General features: G+C 38.8%; 1 protein-coding gene across 2 annotated transcripts; it reads right to left on the bottom strand.

Moving 5' to 3' along the window:
- Nucleotides 1-5,328: 5,328 nt before the first annotated feature.
- LOC149022386 (putative serine/threonine-protein kinase WNK4) lies at nucleotides 5,329-19,772 on the bottom strand. 2 transcript variants are annotated; one of them, XM_089150509.1, is made up of 8 exons: nucleotides 18,976-19,772; nucleotides 16,448-16,713; nucleotides 15,934-16,157; nucleotides 15,669-15,826; nucleotides 13,847-14,216; nucleotides 13,235-13,558; nucleotides 12,279-12,761; nucleotides 5,329-5,633 (listed from the first exon to the last, which is right to left on the bottom strand). In XM_089150509.1, exons 1-8 carry the CDS (start codon nucleotides 19,069-19,071, stop codon nucleotides 5,410-5,412), a joined length of 2,145 nt encoding a protein of 714 aa, XP_089006635.1. In that variant the 5' UTR covers nucleotides 19,072-19,772; the 3' UTR covers nucleotides 5,329-5,409. The 2 variants fall into 2 exon arrangements, with proteins under 2 accessions (XP_089006635.1, XP_089006636.1); XM_089150510.1 differs by lacking the exon at nucleotides 5,329-5,633 and having other exon boundaries at nucleotides 11,918-12,761; nucleotides 18,976-19,771.
- Between the last annotated feature and the right edge of the window lie 785 nt (nucleotides 19,773-20,557).

Raw genomic sequence — 20,557 nt, 5'->3', positions numbered from 1 at the left:
TTTAGGGTATTATGCATGTCTCATCCAATGTTACCTATGTGTGCTAGATTCCGAAAGTTGACCAACCGGAGAAGGTGGATCGTGTTAGGCCTCTCTCTTTTTGTAACTACAAAGATCATTAGTAAAGTGTTGGCCAACAGGCTTAAGGGGCATCTTGATGAAATTATCTCCCCTCCCCAGTCTGTATTTATCCCTAATAGACTGATCTCAGATAATGTGTTCATTGCACATGAGGCCTTTCATTATATCAATCACAAGTCTAAAGGGAAGAAGAGATTAATGGCAATGAAGTTAGATATGAGGAAAGCATATGACAGGATGAAATGGTGATTTGTGAAAAATATCATGACTAACCTCGGGTTTAGTGACAAATGGGTCCAAAGGGTAATGCAAATTGTTACTATAGTCTCATATCAAGTTCTAGTCAATGGAGTCCCACAAGAAGTAATTAAGCCATCAAGAGGCATTAGACAGGGAGACCCACTTTCTCCCGCTATTTTTGTGCTGTGTACACAAGCACTCTCAGCTATGTTGCACAAAATAGGTAGAGCAAGGCTGATTAAAGGTATCTAGGTGAGAAATAGATCGGATATGTTGCCACATCTATTATTTTCATATGATTGCATTATCTTCTCTAAGGTGAAGCTGGAGGGAATTCATAACTTGAAGGTCTGTCTATAGTTCTACTGTAAAGCTAGTGGGCAAAGCATAAACTACAAGAAGTCATGTCTTACTTTTAGCCCGAATACTGCCTCCAAAATCAAGAGATGGTTCCCTCGCATTTTGAAAACTAAATATGGAGAAGGACCAAAGAAGTATTTAGGGCTTCCGATTGAGTTTGGGGCAACAAAGAAGGATCTTTTCAAAGATATTCAAGAGAAGACAACCAATAATCTGCAAAGCTAGAAGAAGAAGATCATTTCACATGCTGGTAAGGAAACTCTCATCAAATCAGTTGCTCTTTCATATAATTCCTATGCAGCCTCTCATTTTAAGCTTCCTAGCTCTCACCATAAAAAAATTAAGCAGGCTGCCACCCACTTCTTCTACGGTGACAATAAGGAGCATGATAAAATGTGTTAGATTTCTTAGGAGAGATTGTGTACACCTAAAGATCAAGGTGGGTCGGGCTTTCGAGACCCGGAACTTTCAAAATAAAGCCTTGTTAACTAAGCTAGCTTGGAGTTGTGGGCTTACCCAAACCTGTATTGGGCTTAGTTCTACAAAAGGCTCTATTTCCCTACTTGTGATTTTCTTAAAGCTGGCCCAAAAGCTGATAGTTCATGGGCTTGGAAGGGCTTTTTGGATGGAGAGAAATATCTTGCTGAAGGACTTAGTTGGAAGTTAGGAAAAGGGGACAAGTGGTTGCTATCTGCCCCAAATCACATGTTAAAGCACCCATAATTTAAGAATGATCAGTTAAAGAGTGTGGTTGACTTAATCGATCAAAGTACCAGGAAGTGGAAGACCGATCTGATTTAGGCCTTACTCCACCCAGAAGATGCCAAGTTGATCCTCAATATATAACTCAGCTTATTCCCCAATGAGGATACTTTGGTTTGGGGTCATACTTCCAATGGTATTTTCACATCAAAATTAGCATACAACTTTCTTTGTAACCAGCTTAATACAAATAATCATCCCGTGCAAATTGTAAAAAAAATTTGGAAATGTGACTCGGAGCTGAAGACTCGCAGTTTTTTATGGAGACCCTGTGCTAGAGGACTTCCTACAGGAGAGGGGTTGATTAGTAGGCAGATGAAAGTGGATCCTACATGCTTGAGATGTGGGAAAGTTTAGAAACTATTGATCACACCATTTTGGACTGCCCTTTTGCTAGAGTGGTATGGGCCACTTCCCCTTTTGGATACCGCCCTCCCCAAGACCCGAAAGTATATAGATTTATTAAACATTGGAAGAAGATGGGTTTGGAAGGTGAGGAAGGAAAAAGGTTGGAAGGTCTTGCTACATACACATGTTGGGAACTTTGGGAAGTGAGAAACAAGCTACTCTTTGAAGATCGTGTAAGCTCACCTTTAGAGGTGGTTTACCAAGCGGGAAGAAATTGGGGAATGCACTTGCTAGCAAGGACGAAGAGAAAATTTTCAGAGGTTCCTGTTTTACAACTTAGGTCTAATTTCCCTACTTGGTGGAGCCCCCTAGAAGGCCAATACATCAAAATTAATACAGATGCCAGCCTAAAAGGGGTTTCTTTAGGGGTGGGCTTTGTGTTTAGGACCCATAATGGACTTCCTCTAATTGCAGTGTCCAATCCCATTCCTTTTGATTCAGTCTTGCTGGGCAAAGCAGTGGCGATTAGGGAAGCACTTCTTCAAGCAATTTTTTATGACCTCCAATTCATTTTGGTGGAAACATACAACCTAGAACTTTCAAACATATTAAATTTGAAGTCTAAAGCTCCTGTGCAAGCAGATGGGGTGGTGGGAGACATGCTTTCCTTACATTCCTGTTTCCATAGTTGTAGTGTTTCTTTTATTGCCAAAAGTGGTATCAATGTAGATGACTAGCTGGCTCAAAAGGCCACGTCCATTACTGGTAGGATGTCTTGGCCGCTTTCCACTCCTTGGCTTTGGGATCTCTGTTTGTCTGAGGCTAGGTGTTAGTCTTGTGGTTAATGAAAGTTGACTTACCAAAAAAAAAATGGTGATGGCCAAACTATATAAAGTAGATGACCTCGAAAGATGTTGTAAGTTGGATGAGACCAACTATGACATATGGCATCATATGATTCTATCTGTGCTCAATGAACAAGGTTACCTAGACTTCTTGACCTTTGAAATGAAGAAACCCGACGAGGGTAGTATTGCTCGACACTATCAAGAGAAGGATGCTTATAAAACTTGGTTTAGAAAGGATCAATGGATACACTATTTCATGCTTAGTAGTATGCATGAAGACTTGATTAGTGTATATGAGAAATATTCTACAGCCAAGTCTATGTGGGACCAGGAAAAACTAGAGTATGGAGGTACGTTAACTACTAGGTTAAGGACCATGACCTTTAAGGTAAATATGTACCGTAGAGACCCTGAGCATACCATGCTTGAGCACATAAGTGTTATGAAAAACATACTTAGGGAATTGGATAATGCTGGGAACACCCTTACAGATGAGCAACAGGTACAAGCAGTCATTAAGACACTATCTGATTCTTGGGTCCAAATAAAATAGTTCTCACACATAACAATGACATCAAAACATTCAATGATGTCACCGCTTATGTGGAACTAGAGGTGGAGCACCAAGAGGCAATCCTAAAACAAGTCATTGTCGCCAAAAAGGGGCAGTGCAAGACATCTTAGTCTAAGTGCAAGAGACAAGGCAAAGCAAGAAATAGGTTAAGGCTTTGAACCTAGTACCAAATAGAGGCAAATCTACCAAGCAACAAAGAAGCAAGTGGTAGAAATAGAGATCCTTCCAAAGTCAAATGCTATAACTGCCAAAAGATGGGACACTTTGCTCGTGATTGCACTGAGCCGAAGAAGGTACCATTATGATCTCTCTCTCTCTCTCTCTCTCTCTGTATATTATTATGTGTAGATATGTTTTTATTTCTCATACTCAACCTGAATGGATTTTGTATAGGAGCAACAAGACGTACTGCTAGAGATCGAGGGGGACACATAGATTACAGGACTTTTCTGGATGGCTCCCAAACTATCTACATGGGAATTAACATGAATGAAGTAGTATAGTGGGGTGGTACCCCAAGCTTGATTTGCACAGTCAATGCACATTACTTCTCCTCAAACCCTTGAGTTTATCCCTATAGACATTGCAGACAATTAATGGGAAGGAAATTTGAAAAGTATTTCTTCCCTGTAAAAAATAATAATAACGTAGCAGAGAATAGAGAAAGTTTCACTTCTAAATATGTTTATAATGGTAATGGCGCAAATCAACCTCTCAATATCTTCCTGGGGGGACTCTTTTGTGACTATATCCAACTTCCATAACAATATGCCATCATAGACAAGGTCTTGCAATGTTCATTTTTTGGGGACTGATTTCCTAGCATAAAAGAAGCTAACATAGATCTTGAACTTATGAGAAAGAGATTAAGAAAGTATCTCATTTTCTTTAGGCGAGGGTGGGGAATTAAAACCCATCCTGTAATCGCTAGAGAAGATGAGATTGATCATCAGTCCAGTGGGAGTGCACTACCAAGTGGGATCATACAATCAAATACTCAAGATCCCTTTGTGCGTAGAAGCACATGAGAACACATTCATATTTCGTCCTTTTGAGGTTGAAAAGAATGATATTAGTCATGCTTCATGAGATGAGAAAGAGCTTGCTTCATTATGTAAAGCGCTCCCTTTAAGCTAAGGAAATGAGAAGCATTTATGGAAGATGAGGTCGGTCTTCTAATGCATGCCTAGTGGCGTAGGAATATGCCTAAAGAGAGGCGACAAACTATGGTGTAGGCTACAAAGATGAGAGACATTCTCCCTTGTGGTGAATATAACCTCGTTTTGTCTCATGCTTGTCACAAAATTGGACTTTGAAATCTACCAGTTGGACATTCATAATTTTTTCCTCAATGGAGAACTAGACGATGAGTCCTTTATGGCTTGACTAATGAGTTTTGTGGTCAAGGAATTAGAGCACAAAGCATGATGTCTCATTGATTTATTCTTTCACCATAAGCAATCATCTAGGTGGTGATGCATGAAGTTTAATCATTCTATCACCTCTATTAAGTAAACAAAGATTTCTTTATCCAATTATGTTGACGATATCCTATATGTTGGAGATTTTTTGTCGCCACTTAGAAGTGGTTGTCCTATATTTTCTTGAGATGAAGGACATGGGGTGGGCCAACTTTGTGTTGTGCCTAAAGTTGGTGAGGGAATGCATTAAGAAATTCCTTGGTATAGTAGGTTTACCAGACTTAATAAGGAAAATCCTTTAAGTGATTCCATATGAGCAACTTGAAACCCACAGGCACTCCAATGGACAAGGCATGTGTTTTAAGCCTAGACAAATGTTCTGAAATTAATAAAGAGAGACAAAAACCATATATTCAAGGTACCCAATGTAATATACAGTCTGATACTGTCACATCCTCCCAGCCGGTACCCTAAATGGCATACCCGAGAGTGTGATCCATAGCCCCGAAGATCAAGTATCGAGGAAATCATCCTCCCACATATACAATAACATAATCATAAACAGAAATAAATCAAGGTTTAATATTATAGACAAAGGTTTAAAACAAATAATGAACAATCAAGTATAATCGAGTGCGGAAAGATACTAGATATCCAATGATATCAAAAAGGAGTAAAGTGAGGCGGAAACTCACTTCACCAAAAATAGCGGAACGTAGTATGAAAGTCAAAAGGAATTACAACTGAAACAAATGTACTAAGAAATAAACTAAGATCAAGCGTCTTCAAGTTTATAGATAACGTCTTCATAAGTATGGACTTCGTCAATCCAATGAATCCGTTCTATCTCTATGCAGTTCTCAAAAGTAGTGCGCAGCTTGATCCATCGGGGAATCATCAAAGTAATATTGATCGTTGCCAGCACTTTGTGTGTAATACGCTTCATCAACTTGTGCTCGCTGTACTGCTCGTCATGATAATCTATATCTGCAGGATAATCTAACAAAAAGAAATAGACAAAAGGAATGAGTTTCGAAGAAACTCAGTAAGGTAGTTAATCCATAACATCATAGATAACATGTGGCAAAACATAACATGATGCAATGCAGTATGAAACAAGTAATGTATGTATGCATCTAACTCTATGTATGCTGGTCTCTATGGCAGACATGCTTTAAGTCATAGCACCGTACTTCTTTGGGAAAGTCCGCTCACACCCCTCAACCATATAAGATATCTTGGGTTCCCTCAACCATATAAGGTATCTTGGGCAGCCGGTTGGTAATGGGTCCTGCATCCCTCTCGGACAAACCATGGTAGGGGTTAAGTCAACACACTCTCTCACAACCATTTGGCATAAGTACTGGCGCATGTCAGGGAAAAGCCTAGCCCAATGCAAGTCATCTACTTAGTTACATCAAGTCAGTTCCAGATACTTCCATTCCTCCCCTCTCGGGATCCTTTCCGGTATCCTTCACACTAGAGTCACGGATATTACTCACCGGACTCATCAACCCTATTGGTTATCCACATATGGTAAACGGGAAGCTCTCATGTCCTCTCACGGATATAACTCACCGGTCTCGAGCGCCCATGGGCCCAAGTCTAGCCATATGCAACCCTCCAATAAATGGTCCCCACAATGTGATTCCCGTCCTCTCACGGATATAACTCACCGGTCTCGAGTGCCCGTGAATCCCCATTGCTACCACGGGTCGTTCGGTCTCAATACCCTTCCGAATCGGGTCTGATATAACAAGGGTATAACCTAGCCAAACACTGCTAGACATCCCTAGGTATGACAACCATTGATTCGGGAAAGTGTCGATGGGCAACCCCGGAAACATCCCATACTATTTCCGATAATGTCCAAGGACAGAAGTTTCAAAAGGACACCTCCCAATCCCAAACCAAACTTAATCAAACACATTCTCAGATCAGTCATGACATACACAACCAGTAGTTCATCATATAAAAGAGAATGTAAAAGCAACATCAGATTAAGCAGTAATAAGTAATTCATATAACATAAATAATGAAAAAGATGATATAAACAAGTGCTACTGTTCCCACAGTAGGAGATCAGAATTAAAATACAATAACAGTAGGTAATCTCCTAGTTTCATAAAGTAGAAACCAGAGAACAAGTAATCTATGCAGTTAAGGAATCAATTGTCCTTACCTTCTAACTTGGATGAAATCTTAAAGAATCAAGTATGATCTTGACTAAACCTGAGAAGACAGTCCTAAACAAGTGCACACAACATGTTAGGAAAGATGCATAAAGGAAAAGATCATAAATCAATTGAAACAGACCAAGATTGAGGTTATTGTACTCATTGGTCGATTGATTGGTCTGCTAAACCAGTCGACCAATGCAGACAGTGGCCTGCAAGAATCCAAGTTTTGAGAATCCAGAACCGAATTCAATGGTTCAAAAGGGTACAAATCAGAGGGGAATTATCATGGTAGTATTCTAGGGTATAGAGGATATCAAATCATAAATCAAAACAAGTTCTCAAGTTACAACCTAGAAATCATGAGGTTAACCTAATTAGGTTGAACAATAGGTTAGGAAGGGAAAAAAATAGAAAAATTAAAGATAATGAACTAGGATATGAAAGAATTCAGATCTAGTAAAGAAAACATAATAATTGGGTTAACATGATCAACAGGGGGGGTTCCTGGGTTTGATCCAAGAAAATTAGGGTTTCACCCTTTTGGCTCCCTGGACAAATAATTGTGAGATCAGGATGAACAAAGACAAATCAAAACAGGAAAAATATAGATGATTAAGTTTTAGGTTAACACAATGTCACCCAAAAAGGATTTCCCTTTCACAAGGTAGGTTACCAAAAGTTCTCCAGACAATCACACAGGTTAGGGTTTCAAAGAATTAGGGTTAGGTTTTCAAGAATTCAACAGGCAGGGTTTAAGATCATGATGATGATCATGAGTCTTAAAGAATATGGTGAGATCAGAGAATTGATGATTACAAGAATGCTTCATCATTCTTTAGGAAGAGATAGAAGAGAGAGTGAGTGAAATCATACCTTTGCCGTAGGAAGATGAAGAATTCTTCAAGTCTTTGTAAGAGATCACCAAAGAATGCAAAGGAATGGGTTAGATTAGGGTTCTAACTCGTTCCAGAGGCTTAGGAGGCAGAGGAGGCGGAGGAGGCGGAGTATTCCCGAGATTAGACTTAAATAGAAGACACATGATTCAAATTTCAAAAACAGAATCAATTGGTCGATTGATTGGTCGATTGGTCCAATCGACCAATGAGTCGACCAATCAAGACAGCAACTTCAAAACAAGGAATTGAAGGCTCAGATCAAGTCCAAACATCAAGGGGTTTTGCACACACCTAGAGTGACATACCTAGGAGTTAGAAATGCCTTTGAATCAATACAGAGACCACTCCAAGACCATCCACTAATCCAATCTTCATCCGGGTGCAGTTTCCACCATTGGGACACTAGCATCAACACTCATGGATTCCAATCCAGCCATCAAGTCTTCAACTGAAATGGCCCAAAGATGACTTATTGCCTTACTTCGGGTCACTGGACCTACAAATAACAAAGTTTCCGGATTAGGGTCAGGGCTGGGTTTCACAGATACACATGATGATATGCACACATGCAGGTATATTCTATGCAATTGAGATGGTTATTACAGAGCATTTTAGGACTAGGTCAATGATGAGTGTTGGGAAATGCCATGTCAGCATTTGCCACATCAACCTCTAATGGTTTTGATGATAATAAGCATGAATTATTAATGGCTATATTGAGTTGTGATGTTTTAGTTCAAGATGAGAACAAGTGGACCAACTCCAAGTCAAAGCTATATGCTCAAGTCAAGCCAAAGCCAAGATCATGCCAAGATGGACATGAAGATAATCATGAAAGATGGAATACAAGAAGACTCAAGAACTTCAATGATCAAGACTTAGATGAAGTTAGGACTTAGGACACCTCCATATGCACTCTCATGTAATTGTATGTAATCATGTGCATATCATGTCACTAGACTGACCTAGGACATAGAAGGAAGGTGTATGAGGCTTAGGGTTGAACAAAAAGTCCAAAAATCCAAGCCAAGTCCATGTCCTAAAGTAGGACAGCAAACAGGGCACCAGACGGTCGACCGTCTAGGCAGACGGACGACCGTCTGGTTTGCTATAAGTGATTCTAAGTCACAGAAGCTCAAACGGAATTTCCATCTGGTCAGACAGAATTCCATTTGAGACGGATGACCGTCTGAGACAGAATTCCGTCTGGGTTAAAAAATGTCTATAACGACTAGTTTAACAGATCTTTTCCAGATGGATGACCGTCTGGGCTGAAAACAGGACAAAAATTATGTATGTTTTTTATCCGTTGGGGATTGGGCTTAGCCACTCAAAGGTGCTCTATAGAAGCCCAATTCACCCCATTTGAGAGGCTAAACACTCACATTGATCACCCACTCCCCAAGTGATCCTAAGCTCTCAAATTGCAAGAAAGCCGTGTGCTTTGCCTTTCACCTTCTCCCCAACCTTGAAGAACATTCCAAGGTATTAAGCAAGCTTGTGGAAACCAAGCTTGAGGTGACTAAAGGCGTTGTGCTTTGCCTCTCACCCTCTCCCAACCTTGAAGAACAATACCAAGGTGTTAAGCAAGCTTGTGGAAGCCAAGCTTGAGGTGATTGAAGGCGTCAGTGGTGCATACATTTCCATTTGAGCATACAACTCACATTGCATTACATTCACACAAGAGGTAAAGTGTCATACCTCTTGTAAGGTAACATCCTTCCTTTGTAACTGTTTCAATTCTAGTCTAGGTTGGTAGATTAGAATTGGTCATTGGGTGCTCTTGCCTGTGAACAAAGATTGCTTGGGTGCTCTTGCCCATGAACAAAGATTGTTAAGGGGTGCTCTTGCCCTACTTGTTAAACAAAGATTGTAAAGGGTTCTCTTGCCCCGTAACAAAGATTATTGTAAGGGTTTGATCTCTACCCATTGTATTGAAAGAGAATCAATAGTGGAATACTCTCTTGAGGCCAAGAGAGGAGTGGACGTAGACTTTTATAGTCGAACCACTATAAATCACGTGTTGTGGTTGCTTGAAATTGTCTAATTCATTTGAATTTTCAATTTACATTGTATTTCCGCATAAACCGCAAAATAGGGATATTGCACTAGTTGCAACCGAGAAGGACCCCCCCGAGGTTGCACCAACAATGAGCAATAAAGAGAACCCTATGACATCTTAATAGGGCTATAGACCTCTGGCTCGCCTACAGTGGTTCACATTTGAGACTAAGAGGTTAAAGTATTTTTTCCAATAAAAGAGATAGTGTAAGTCCACATTAGGAATTACTTTTGAGAGATAGGGTTGTTGCTTGATGTGGTAAGAAACGGACCCACATTGCCCTATCTTTGGTTGAGTCAGAGTATGTTGCTAATTAGCAACGCTTTATGATGTCATTTTACTTAATAGATGGTCGCTTGAGCAATGCTATACTCATGCGTTAAAGAAGCATAGTAGTGTTAACATGACATCCCAAAATTCTAATGGACAGCCAAACATGTTTGATATAACTATAGTCACGATATAGTTGCACAAATATGAAGTCATCTTAATTCATATCTCTACTGACAATGAGTTGGCTAAACCTCTTGATGAAGCTCATTGCTAGAGAAATTTTTCCTGTTCATATAAGGAACTTGAGATTGAAGAGGATGAAAATATGTATCTTCTTAATTGGACACTTATATTGAACAAATTCAGAGTGATATTGTATGTACACATTTATTTTTATAAGGATGTTACAAGGTATTGAATTGACTCACTCACACGGGTAATTCGCCTTGGCGCTTGTGGATAGCAAACAAGATGAGCTATGGTTTTGTAAGGTTTTAGGGGGCTTTCAAACCAATGATGGGCGCCTTAGTAAGGACTAAGATGAGACCTCATTGGTCGAACATGGAGACACCACATTTCCATGTTACTTGAGTTAAAGCCGAATGTGAATATTTTACAATTGGTTGTTGGACAACGAGTTGTAAAAATAATCAAGTTAAGCGTTTTAGGTAGCGACTGAACCAAGATTCATATGGTGTCTTTTTTTCTTTTGTGACGTGCCCATTTCAGTGGGAGTTACGCCATGGTATGCATGATTGGTTGCATGTGTTGTAGTCGACCGATGATGAGAGTGACAGAATGGATCCCTGCTTCGTCACTGTGTGAGCCATCAGGATCACATTCAAATGATTCTACTTGTACCCTTCATCTTAGACTATGCCATAAAGAAGACACCCAATGATGCTACTTTAGCTTGTTCCTTAGGATTAGGGATAACGCAGTCTCATAGGGCAAGACTGGGAAAGCAGTTGGGGATAATCTAAATGGCATGAGTGCTTTGAGAATACTTTTCATTATGTACCCTACAGTGATGTGACTCTACGACTTGTCATATGACAAAATCATGAGTACATCATATGAGATTGGTTCACATTACTCATTATGAAGGATCGAGAGTGTAGAACTATGTATAATTGAATTGTTTAGGGTATAATGAGATATTTTCGAGTGATATGCTATGTTGGTTAGATGGAAACTTGACATAACACTCCTACCCTAGATACATCTCTTAGGTTGCACTTTCTATTTCCGCATTGAAAGGATTAGAGTTGATGAGAGCCTTTGGATAACTCCGCCACCTTGTGGCTAGTGGAGATGTTAATTGTAATTGGTGGGTCCCACTACAATTTGCTTCAGAGGTAGTGGCAAAATGGTTACGTAGTCTAGGACTACTATATGTAGTTGAGTCTAAGCAGAACTCTGATATTGCTTTCTCTAATTTAGTTTAGTCTAAGTAAAACTCTAATTAAAGAATTAGGGTTGAGGAAAAATATTATAACTAGAGGGATGGAATACCAAATAGATTGACTCAAAAATATAAAAAATACTATCCTTAGTTCTGTGAATTCTTTTTGGAGAGAAATTAATCCTAAACCTCTATCATTGTTGTTGATCAATTTGAAAACATGAAAATAACCTACAAAATATGCAAGACAAATTAAAGAAAAAGGAAGGCAAAGAAACACCTCCTGTGTTTATCCATTGCAATCAAGATCACTAAGGTAAATGATCTAGAACTCGTGTTTATGATTTTAATTAACAGTTCCAAAATAAAGTATAAAAAACAAACGTACACTTGGCTTACAAGTTATAACCAAAAGGGATGGACACATACAAACCCTCCCTTTCTTTTTTTTTTTTTTGTGGTGGGGGGGGGGGGGGGTGGGGTGTGGAGACATACAATAAGTTCATACTGATAAGATGCAAGCAGCTTTAACAACAAACCGATTAGCCATAGGTTCATGGCTGGTCCAGAAATACTTTCTTCCATGTGGGCCGTTCTTTTAGCTTATTACATATATGTATGTACATCTTATGTTGGGGTTCTCATAGATCAGACTTTGACACGATGCGACGTCTGTAGGGGATTGTACACGTGCCCGATAGACTAGTCGAGCCGAAGGTCTAGACACCCATGTTAACCCAATAGAAACAATTCCACACTCATTTTAGTCCAAAATTGATAGAGCCACAGTTCCCCCAGGCTCTAGCGTATGAAATTATAGATGCTTACCTCTGGAGTTTCTAGCAAAACCCATTTGTTGCCGTGAAGACTTGCCTGAATATTCGAAGGGTGGTTGAAATCCTATATCCTCCACAGCTCCAATGGTCTTGAACAACCGTCGCTTGTTCAGTTCTTCCACCAATGACCGATGAAGCAACTGACTCCGTACATCGATCATATGACGGGAATCAGGTGCTCTTCTTCGATCATAGGAACTATTGTCCCCCGTCTTCCATTGTTTACAGCAGTTCACATAACCGCAATGGTCTCTGCATCTTGAGTTCTCTTCAGGACGGAATCTTGTGGACTTCTGAGTTGCTACACTGGGATGATGGTGGTGGTGGTGATGGAGGTGGTGAGGGTGGTGGTTTTCCTTTCTTCTTGAACGAATATCCAAATCATACTCGCTGATGGAATTGTAATTCAGGTTGGAGTAGTTGCCGGAATGTGCAGAGCTTTGAGAGCTGGTATCATCGTCATACGCCAAGTCTCCTACAATGATCAACAATGGTAATTTGGCAAATGGTTTCTTAATTAGACTTGTAAATTCATGTACAACACTCTAACTGTAAAAGTAGAAGTGCAATTCAGATAGCTAACAGCCAAACATGTGGAAAATGATTTCACTTTTCCGGGTCTACATATAGGAAAACCTGCTTATGAATTTGACTCGTCTCTAGGGAGCTTAGAACCCAAGGAGTGCCAGGAAGGCATCCCATGACTGGACTATGCAGTAGACATCTCAGTGTCTATTCAATTAATTATCAAGATATGTGTGACATAACCCAGTAGTGAGATGCACCATCTCCAATCTGGGTTCCCAAAAGATAAACTAATTCCCCTAATACAAGTTTTAAGATCCTCTATTGCACATACTCAACATACAAACACCAATCAGTCCACCTTTGTATCTATCACAAAGCAACCTAATGAAGTAATCCAGTTTCCATGAAGACAAAATGTACCTGTAGGCCAGTCATTGTGGGTGGAAGTCATCAATCCTGACAGGGAAGCCTGGGAAGAAGAACATGAAGAAGATGAGTAGCATGGATATTGGGGTCCATCCCCATCTTCATCATCATGGTAGCTGAAGGTGTGCTGAGCACTGTGTTGGGGTGGTTCCCGGTTCTTCCATTTCGGCACGAGAGCTGAAATCTCCTCCTCAATCACCTCAGCAATCTCTGATGGATCTCTATCAAGTATCTCCAACTCTTTGACCATTTCAGTTGCAACATCCAAGGGAGTGTCGTTTACAATGTCAAAAGGAAAAAATATATTCTTCGGACAACCTATACGGTGAAAAGAACACTTCAGAGTTTCACCTCAAAACAAAAAATCAAATATCGCATAAAGCTCTGTTTGGATGCCAAGAAAAAAATCATTGTTGGTCAAATTTTATGATGGGGCGATTACTGATTTCTCTCTCTTCAAGTTCAATATCTTTTTATAGACAAAGAGTTAGGGCATGCTGCCCACTGCAGATAACCAAACTCCATGCTTAAACTTGGCACTTTCTTGCAAGTATGTTTTTCTTAGCTCCCAAATAAAACCGATAGTAGAGGGGATTCGAGGCATACCATCTTTATCCATGATGTGTACATTAAGAAAGATGGTGTCATCTTCATGATTCATCTTTCCCTTGATTGTAATGTCTGTACGCCTTTTGGGATTTGCTAACGCTTCTTCAACCCCATCATCATTGTCGTCATCATCATTATCATAATTGTCATCATTTTCTTCTGCTTCTTCTATAGGGTCATTATGGCTATCATTCATCTCAAGTGGCAAAGGAACGGGAGCAAGCGATGCCTCCGCTTTGTCTTGTGCAAGGAAGTTGTCAAGTAAAAGTTCTTTTGCAGATAACCTCTTTGAGGCCTTCTCCAAGCACTTGCCGATGAAACGTTGTGCTTCCTCATCGATGCGATAGAAAGCTTCAGGTAGCTTTCCCTGAGAAAACATTTTGTTCACAATAGAGTGGTGTTGATGATCAAGATGGGCTCAATGGCAGGGACGAACGTGGGCACAAAAATATAATTAGGTTCCATATGTGAAAGAATTTTTTGACTATGGTCACAATTGAAACTAACTGGTCCAAATAGACCCACATCTTCTTCGGAGTTTTATCCTGTCCATTTCTGACAAGGAAATGGACCATCCATTTCCTTATGGATGAGTTGCACACGTCCATAGTTCACATCAAAGGGTTGAGATTAAATTCAAATGAAAATTTTCTATCTTTTAAATCTAACCTCAACCCTTTGATGTGACCTATGGACATGTGTCACTCATCCATACAAAAATGGATGATCCATTTCCTTGTTAGAAATGGACAAAATGAAAATTCTCCATCCTCTTCTTCCTTATCTTGTACTTCTTATAGCTGTGATTGTGCCACCTCAGCAAAATGTTGATCCATTGATTGGTAGTTGAACTCAATTCAAAATTTGAAATTGACTACTAACCACGACATCAACATATTTGCTGATGAGGTGAAACCGTGCAACTAAAACTATTGGAAATACATAGGAAGTAGAGGATATAGATAATCCAAATAAAGGAACCACATTTCAAGACTTTTCCAGTTTTTGAACAAATAAGGAGTTGAATAGGTTTTACTCATTGTTTTAGAAATAGATTTATTATTTTACTTAGTTTCTAATTAAACTGGCTATGTTATTTTTTTTTTTTAAATATGACTAAACTCGCCCCAAGTTTGGTATAACTTGGGTAAAATACAAAGTCTTATATGACTCGGATGATTTATGACCTACTCTTGTCATTTTCACTCAACCTAATCTACATGACTTTTGACCAAGTTTTCCAAAATTTGACTTGAAAATTTTGCCTTGATTAAGATGAATGGTCCTAGTAAAACTAAAACATCTAAGCATACTTACATTAGAATTCTTCCCTACTTTAGTATTAAAACCATAGTCCAAAAACTAAGTTTTATCTGTCGTAAATCTTGAACCAAATAAATTTTTGAAAAACCTGATCAAGAGTCATGTAGACTAGGTTGAGATAAAAAAAATTGATGAGACTAGGTAATAAATCATCCGAGCCAACTAAGACTCAGTATATTTACTTGAATTATGAAAACTTAGCAAATCTAGTCAATTTAAAAAAGAAAATTATATAATGCCAGTTCACTTAGTAGTTCAACTGAGTAAAATAATAAATCCATTTCGTAAACTAAGTATGAAACCTTCAACTCCTCCTCTTGTTCAAAAGTATAAACTCAAAAGACATTGATGTGCTTTCTTTTCTTATTTATTCAAATTAATTTTCATTCATTTATAATATTTATTATATAAAAAACTTGGAAAAGTGCCCCCCCCCCCAAAAAAAAAAAATTGCAATCAAGTATTTAATTTTAAGTACAAATTGAATAGGGCATACCGAAGTGACTTTCTTGTAGATTTGGGCAGGGTTGCAGCACTCACTGTAGGGATACTCTCCTGTAAGCATCTCTAGAACACACATTCCAAAGGAATAGATATCAACGAGCTCATTGTACTCTTCTTCATAGAGTTCTGGTGCCATGAACTCCGGTGTTCCTAGCATTTCAACCCAGAAGTTTTTAAATCCCCAGAAAACCAAAATCAGAAAGAAAGCCAATTAAGCACAGAGATCTGATGGAGCAGAGAAAGAGATAGATGCTTGCCTATGACACTATGTGCCGGTTGAGAGCCACGAAGAGTAGCTGCCAACCCTAGATCACCAATCTTGACTTGTCCCAGATGACCATTAACGAAGATATTGTCACACTTGAGGTCTCTATGAATAACAGGAGGATCGTGACCATGCAAGAACACAAGGCCACGTAGGATCTGGCGGGCCCAGTTCTTTACAGCTAGGATGTCCACCCTCTTGTACTTCTTTCTGTATCTGTATTTCAAAAACACGTGGCAAATATTAGGACACTTTAAAAGAAATGCATGAACAAATTAGAGTTGGCATTCAGATCTTCACTGTCCAAGTGTCTCTATGATCCATTCAACCGTTGGATGAGTTACGCATGGACGGTGAGAATGGCAACCAGTGGATGTGACGGTTGTCATCCTCTCCATCCACGCGTTACCTTTCTGATGGTTAGAACAATCAAACTAATGAAAGACTTAGACGGAAAGGATCTGAATCTGAAGAGATAGATAAAGTTTTTGAGATTAATGAGTTACTCTCTGAGGGTGCCTGAGGTGAACATTTCGGTGATGAAGTTGAAGCTTCTTTGATCCACGTTAATCCAAGAAGTGTAGTATCTGATGATGGAATCATGTTTAAGGGTGCTAAGAAGGTGCACCTCTGAGTAGAGCCTCTGCAATTCTTCTGGAGATTGGAAGACATCATGAAGCTTTACTTGGTTCCATGCCACCTCCATTCCTATAACTTCATCAAATGCTTTATACACCGTCTTCGTGGCTCCTTTCCCAAGAACTTCTTTGAACTGCATACAAGAAAATCTAAGATAGTTACTTTAACATTTTCCTTCCCCATAAGAAAAGTTTTGTGTTTTTATTTTTTTTTATTGCAATTCCCATAAAATCACTTTCCTACCAGCAAGATTAGCTGTGTAAGTTAACTTTGATAATCAGAACAATGCAAAACTAGTGGATGCATACCCATATTAGAATACAATCGATACGATAAATACAGACACATCTCTCTATTCAATCGGTGCTAAAATACATGAACTAGTATAATAAAATACGATATCTTTTAAAATTAGTGGATACATATCCATATTAGATAAAACCAATGCAATACGTATAGATACATCTCTCTATTGACTCAATATGATATGATGTCTTTTTTCTTTTTTTTTTTGGTTGCCAATCCCGGTTTCCAAGGCTTTGCCCTGATTAATCCGGTGTTTGACCGGGTCTCACACCTGGCTGTGGTGGGATGAGTCTCCCAGCGGAGATTTTTTGCATCCACAAGGTTTCGATACCGAAACCTTGTTTAAGCGGACCAAGCTGCTTACCACTTGGACCAACCCCCGTTGGTTTGATATGATGTCTTTTAAAACCACTTAATCGATATGATACTTGATATCGATATTTTAAACCTTGTTTGTATTGATCTATGTTGAATTCGAATCAGGTCTAAGTTCAAGATTCTAGCCTTGAAGCAGATTAACAATAGAAATATGACCTTGTAAGTCTTAGATAAGTGAAGGTTGGATCCAGATTGATTATTTGATGCTACCTGATCCAATCTTACCTTACCCTGAAATTGTGAACCACTCAACCCAACCCCTATGTACGATGATTCAAATTTAGAATCTAATTCAATCAAATATAACATTTCGTACTGGATTATGTCTCATTTATGTCATTAATGTATACTTATACTCTCAATAGTGTATAATATGATACAACTCTATCTGGAATTTTACCCCAAAGAAGAGGAAAAAGGAAACTCTTAAGTGGAAAATAATGATTTAGGCTAGGAAACCATTGCTAATGGATGACTCCTTCCCACCCACATCCAGTGGAGAAAAAAGGATACGGAGATGGGACTCCACCTCAGCTTCTCTTTGGTTAGTGGAACTTTAATAAATCAAATTGATTGATAGATGTCTGGGTTAGTGATTTTCATTTTTGCCTTTCAATTCTTACGCAAGGAATGATTAGATTAGACCCGTACTTGAGAATCCCACCAAGTATATTGATGGTGTTTACTATTTTATTTTCTCCTTCTCTAACTATTATAATAAACACAACAGAAAGTTAAAAGATATGCTTTTTCTTCTAACCTGTGAAATTTCCTAGAATCATATTTTCATCTAAATATTCCCATTCATTTCGTAGAATCATATTTCCATGTAATTATTCCCATTCTTTTAATTTATTTCCATCTTTAATTTGAGGTCTGTCTTCCATCAAATAGAAACAATAAAACAAGCAGAAATTTTGGGGGAAAAAAATACAGTATTTATAGGTTTTTCCAAATAGATTGACTTTCTCTCCAACCTTTGGAAGTTGAACATTATATACATCCAATGGTTGGGTCCACATTCGTAACTTTTCTACCTCGGTATTCTCTAGCTTTACGACGGTAGAAAGTCCAATCCTTAAGGGAAAAATTCATTAAGAAACCTGGGGTGGGAAAAATGAAAAACAAAAAATCTTATGTAACAACTACGTGTTTGGATGCCTTTGAATTAGGGATAAAAGAAAAATCTCAAAGCTAGCTTGCACGGTTGGATGATTATGAACCATTTCTAACCTATGAAGCCCTCAGACCTGCAAAGCATTGCAAGACAAAAAGAATTGCAGAGGATTTTGATTCCTCCTATTAAGATGCAAACATGTTTTTCTAGATTAGTAAAGGGAATCTAATGAAGTTAAAGGAACTCAACAAGAGCTTTCGAGACAATCAAAACAAGAAAGTATGACTTTTCCCATAAAGGTAGGACATGATTTGGAAATCAAATTTCTTATCTCTCAAATTCCATGGTTTCACCAATTAAAAGTTAAAACACAAGTTCTGTAGCCTGAACATCTGAGGCTTCCAAAGCTCTGTGTCTTCCGGAAAAGAGAGTAAACAGAAAAGCCAAAAAAGGAAAAAAATTCGAGAAAACCAAAAAATTATCTTCTATTTTCAGGGAATTCTCCATGAATCTGTCTCTCTAGATTCTGAATTAATTATGGAAAGTGACCAAATTGAGAAGAAGAAACAATTCAGAGAGAAGTGAAGAACTTACTCGTCCATATCGGCCGGCTGGATCGATTTCAACGTAGCCAGTGTCGGCCATAGCTCCACCAATTCGTCCTGCAACACGCGCTTTACGCGAATTCATTTCTTCCAATCGATCTCTCCGGCCAACGAGACTGATTGAAAGCAAAAACCGCCTTCACTTTCTCCTAATTACTGCAAAAATAAGCTTAGATTGAAGAGGGAGAGAAGGAATTGAGAGGAATAAAGATTGAAAAGGGGGAAAACTTAGGTTAGATCCTTGGTTTTCCTTCATGATTTTCGTAAGAATAAACACCGAATATAAGCCAAAATAATCTTGAGTAATCGATTCTGAGAATGATCCAAGCCATCTCCACTATTGTACGTGAGAAGCCGTATCTGTTTGCAAACATTGGATCTATAAAGCATGAAGTAAAAATCAAAGCTTGAGTGGAGGAGTGGTTTGATTTGATTTTGACTGATAAAGATGAAAAGCAGAGAATGTGTTTTCGTTAATGTCTGTGTCTCTGAGAGCGACAGAGATCAATTTCTCTCTCTCTCTTTACTTTTTAACCACTAACAGCTTCGATCAATTCGGAATCTGAAGAGAAGTAGAGAAGGAGCTGAGAGATAAAATTAATGGAGTTCTGAATTTGAAGAACCTGTGGATACGCTTTGCTAGAAACATTTGTGGATGACAGAGAATCTCACACAAAGAAAAGCGATTTCAAAGAGAGAGAGAATCTGGGAAGAAAGTTACGATTAAGGAGAGATTTCGAAATGGAAATTAGGAAAATCTGGAATTTGACAAGTGCTAAGGAAAGTGAGGGAGAGATTTGTCATATAAGAGACTTGGAAGTGGGCCCAAGGTAACACTGTAGCAAAGCAAGTATCGCAAACGTGTTGTCAGTGTGACAAGGATTTTTTTTTCCTGCTAAAAGAAGAAAGAGTTTAGACGCTACACGACTCTTATAATGTAAGTGGCGAATAGATGCACGTGGAAAAGAATCTCAGTGGTAGAATTGTAAATAAAATTATGTGTACAAATATTTCGAATAAAACAAAAAGAAAAAAGCGAAGGTGACGTTTATGTCTTGACGCTAACGGCGTTTTCTTGGATTCTTTGTGGGTTAAGTTGAGCCATTTGGCACGACGACGGCTCCAGTGATAATGTGAATCAAATCGGGTCAATTGAACTGATCTTTAATGACTCAGCTGAAGCGGCCAGCCCCACCACGTTTCTCCATTCTCCGTATGTTGTTGTGTTATTATTGGGAAAAAGAAGGAATTTATTAGTTTTGGCTAATAGGGAGAAAACATGATTAGGATAGAAAAACTTCAGTTTTGTGCATCTAATGTGTAGGAGTTCGTGTGAAATGTTAGACCTTTGGATTCAATATTTTAGTCAAGATTTCAATATGAAGACTTCAAATGTATTGTTGAACTATCTGCCCAGGACTTAAGCAAGGTCCAATAAAATATTGAAAAATAAAATTTGATGCGTCCAAAAAGTTGTTCAGCCCTTAAATCTCCTGAGAATGACCTGCAAAAACGAACGTCAACAAACGTCAGATGTGGCCCGACCGCTGGGATCGGGAGTCCACCTCCGA

This window comes from Hakea prostrata, chromosome 3 (genome assembly GCF_041222555.1).
Source record: "Hakea prostrata isolate BN-2017 chromosome 3, UWA_Hpros_2, whole genome shotgun sequence".
Lineage (NCBI taxonomy): Eukaryota > Viridiplantae > Streptophyta > Magnoliopsida > Proteales > Proteaceae > Hakea > Hakea prostrata.
This window is presented reverse-complemented; position numbering and strand designations above follow the sequence as displayed.

Coding starts and splice junctions, on each gene's coding strand:
- LOC149022386 (XM_089150509.1), bottom strand. CDS start 19,071: ATGAATTCGCGTAAAGCGCGTGTTGCAGGACGAATTGGTGGAGCTATG. Junction 14,217..15,668: donor TCTACAAGAAAGTCACTTCG/GTATGCCCTATT, acceptor ATGTTTTCTCAG/GGAAAGCTACCTGAAGCTTT. Junction 13,559..13,846: donor ACACATCATGGATAAAGATG/GTATGCCTCGAA, acceptor TTCACCGTATAG/GTTGTCCGAAGAATATATTT.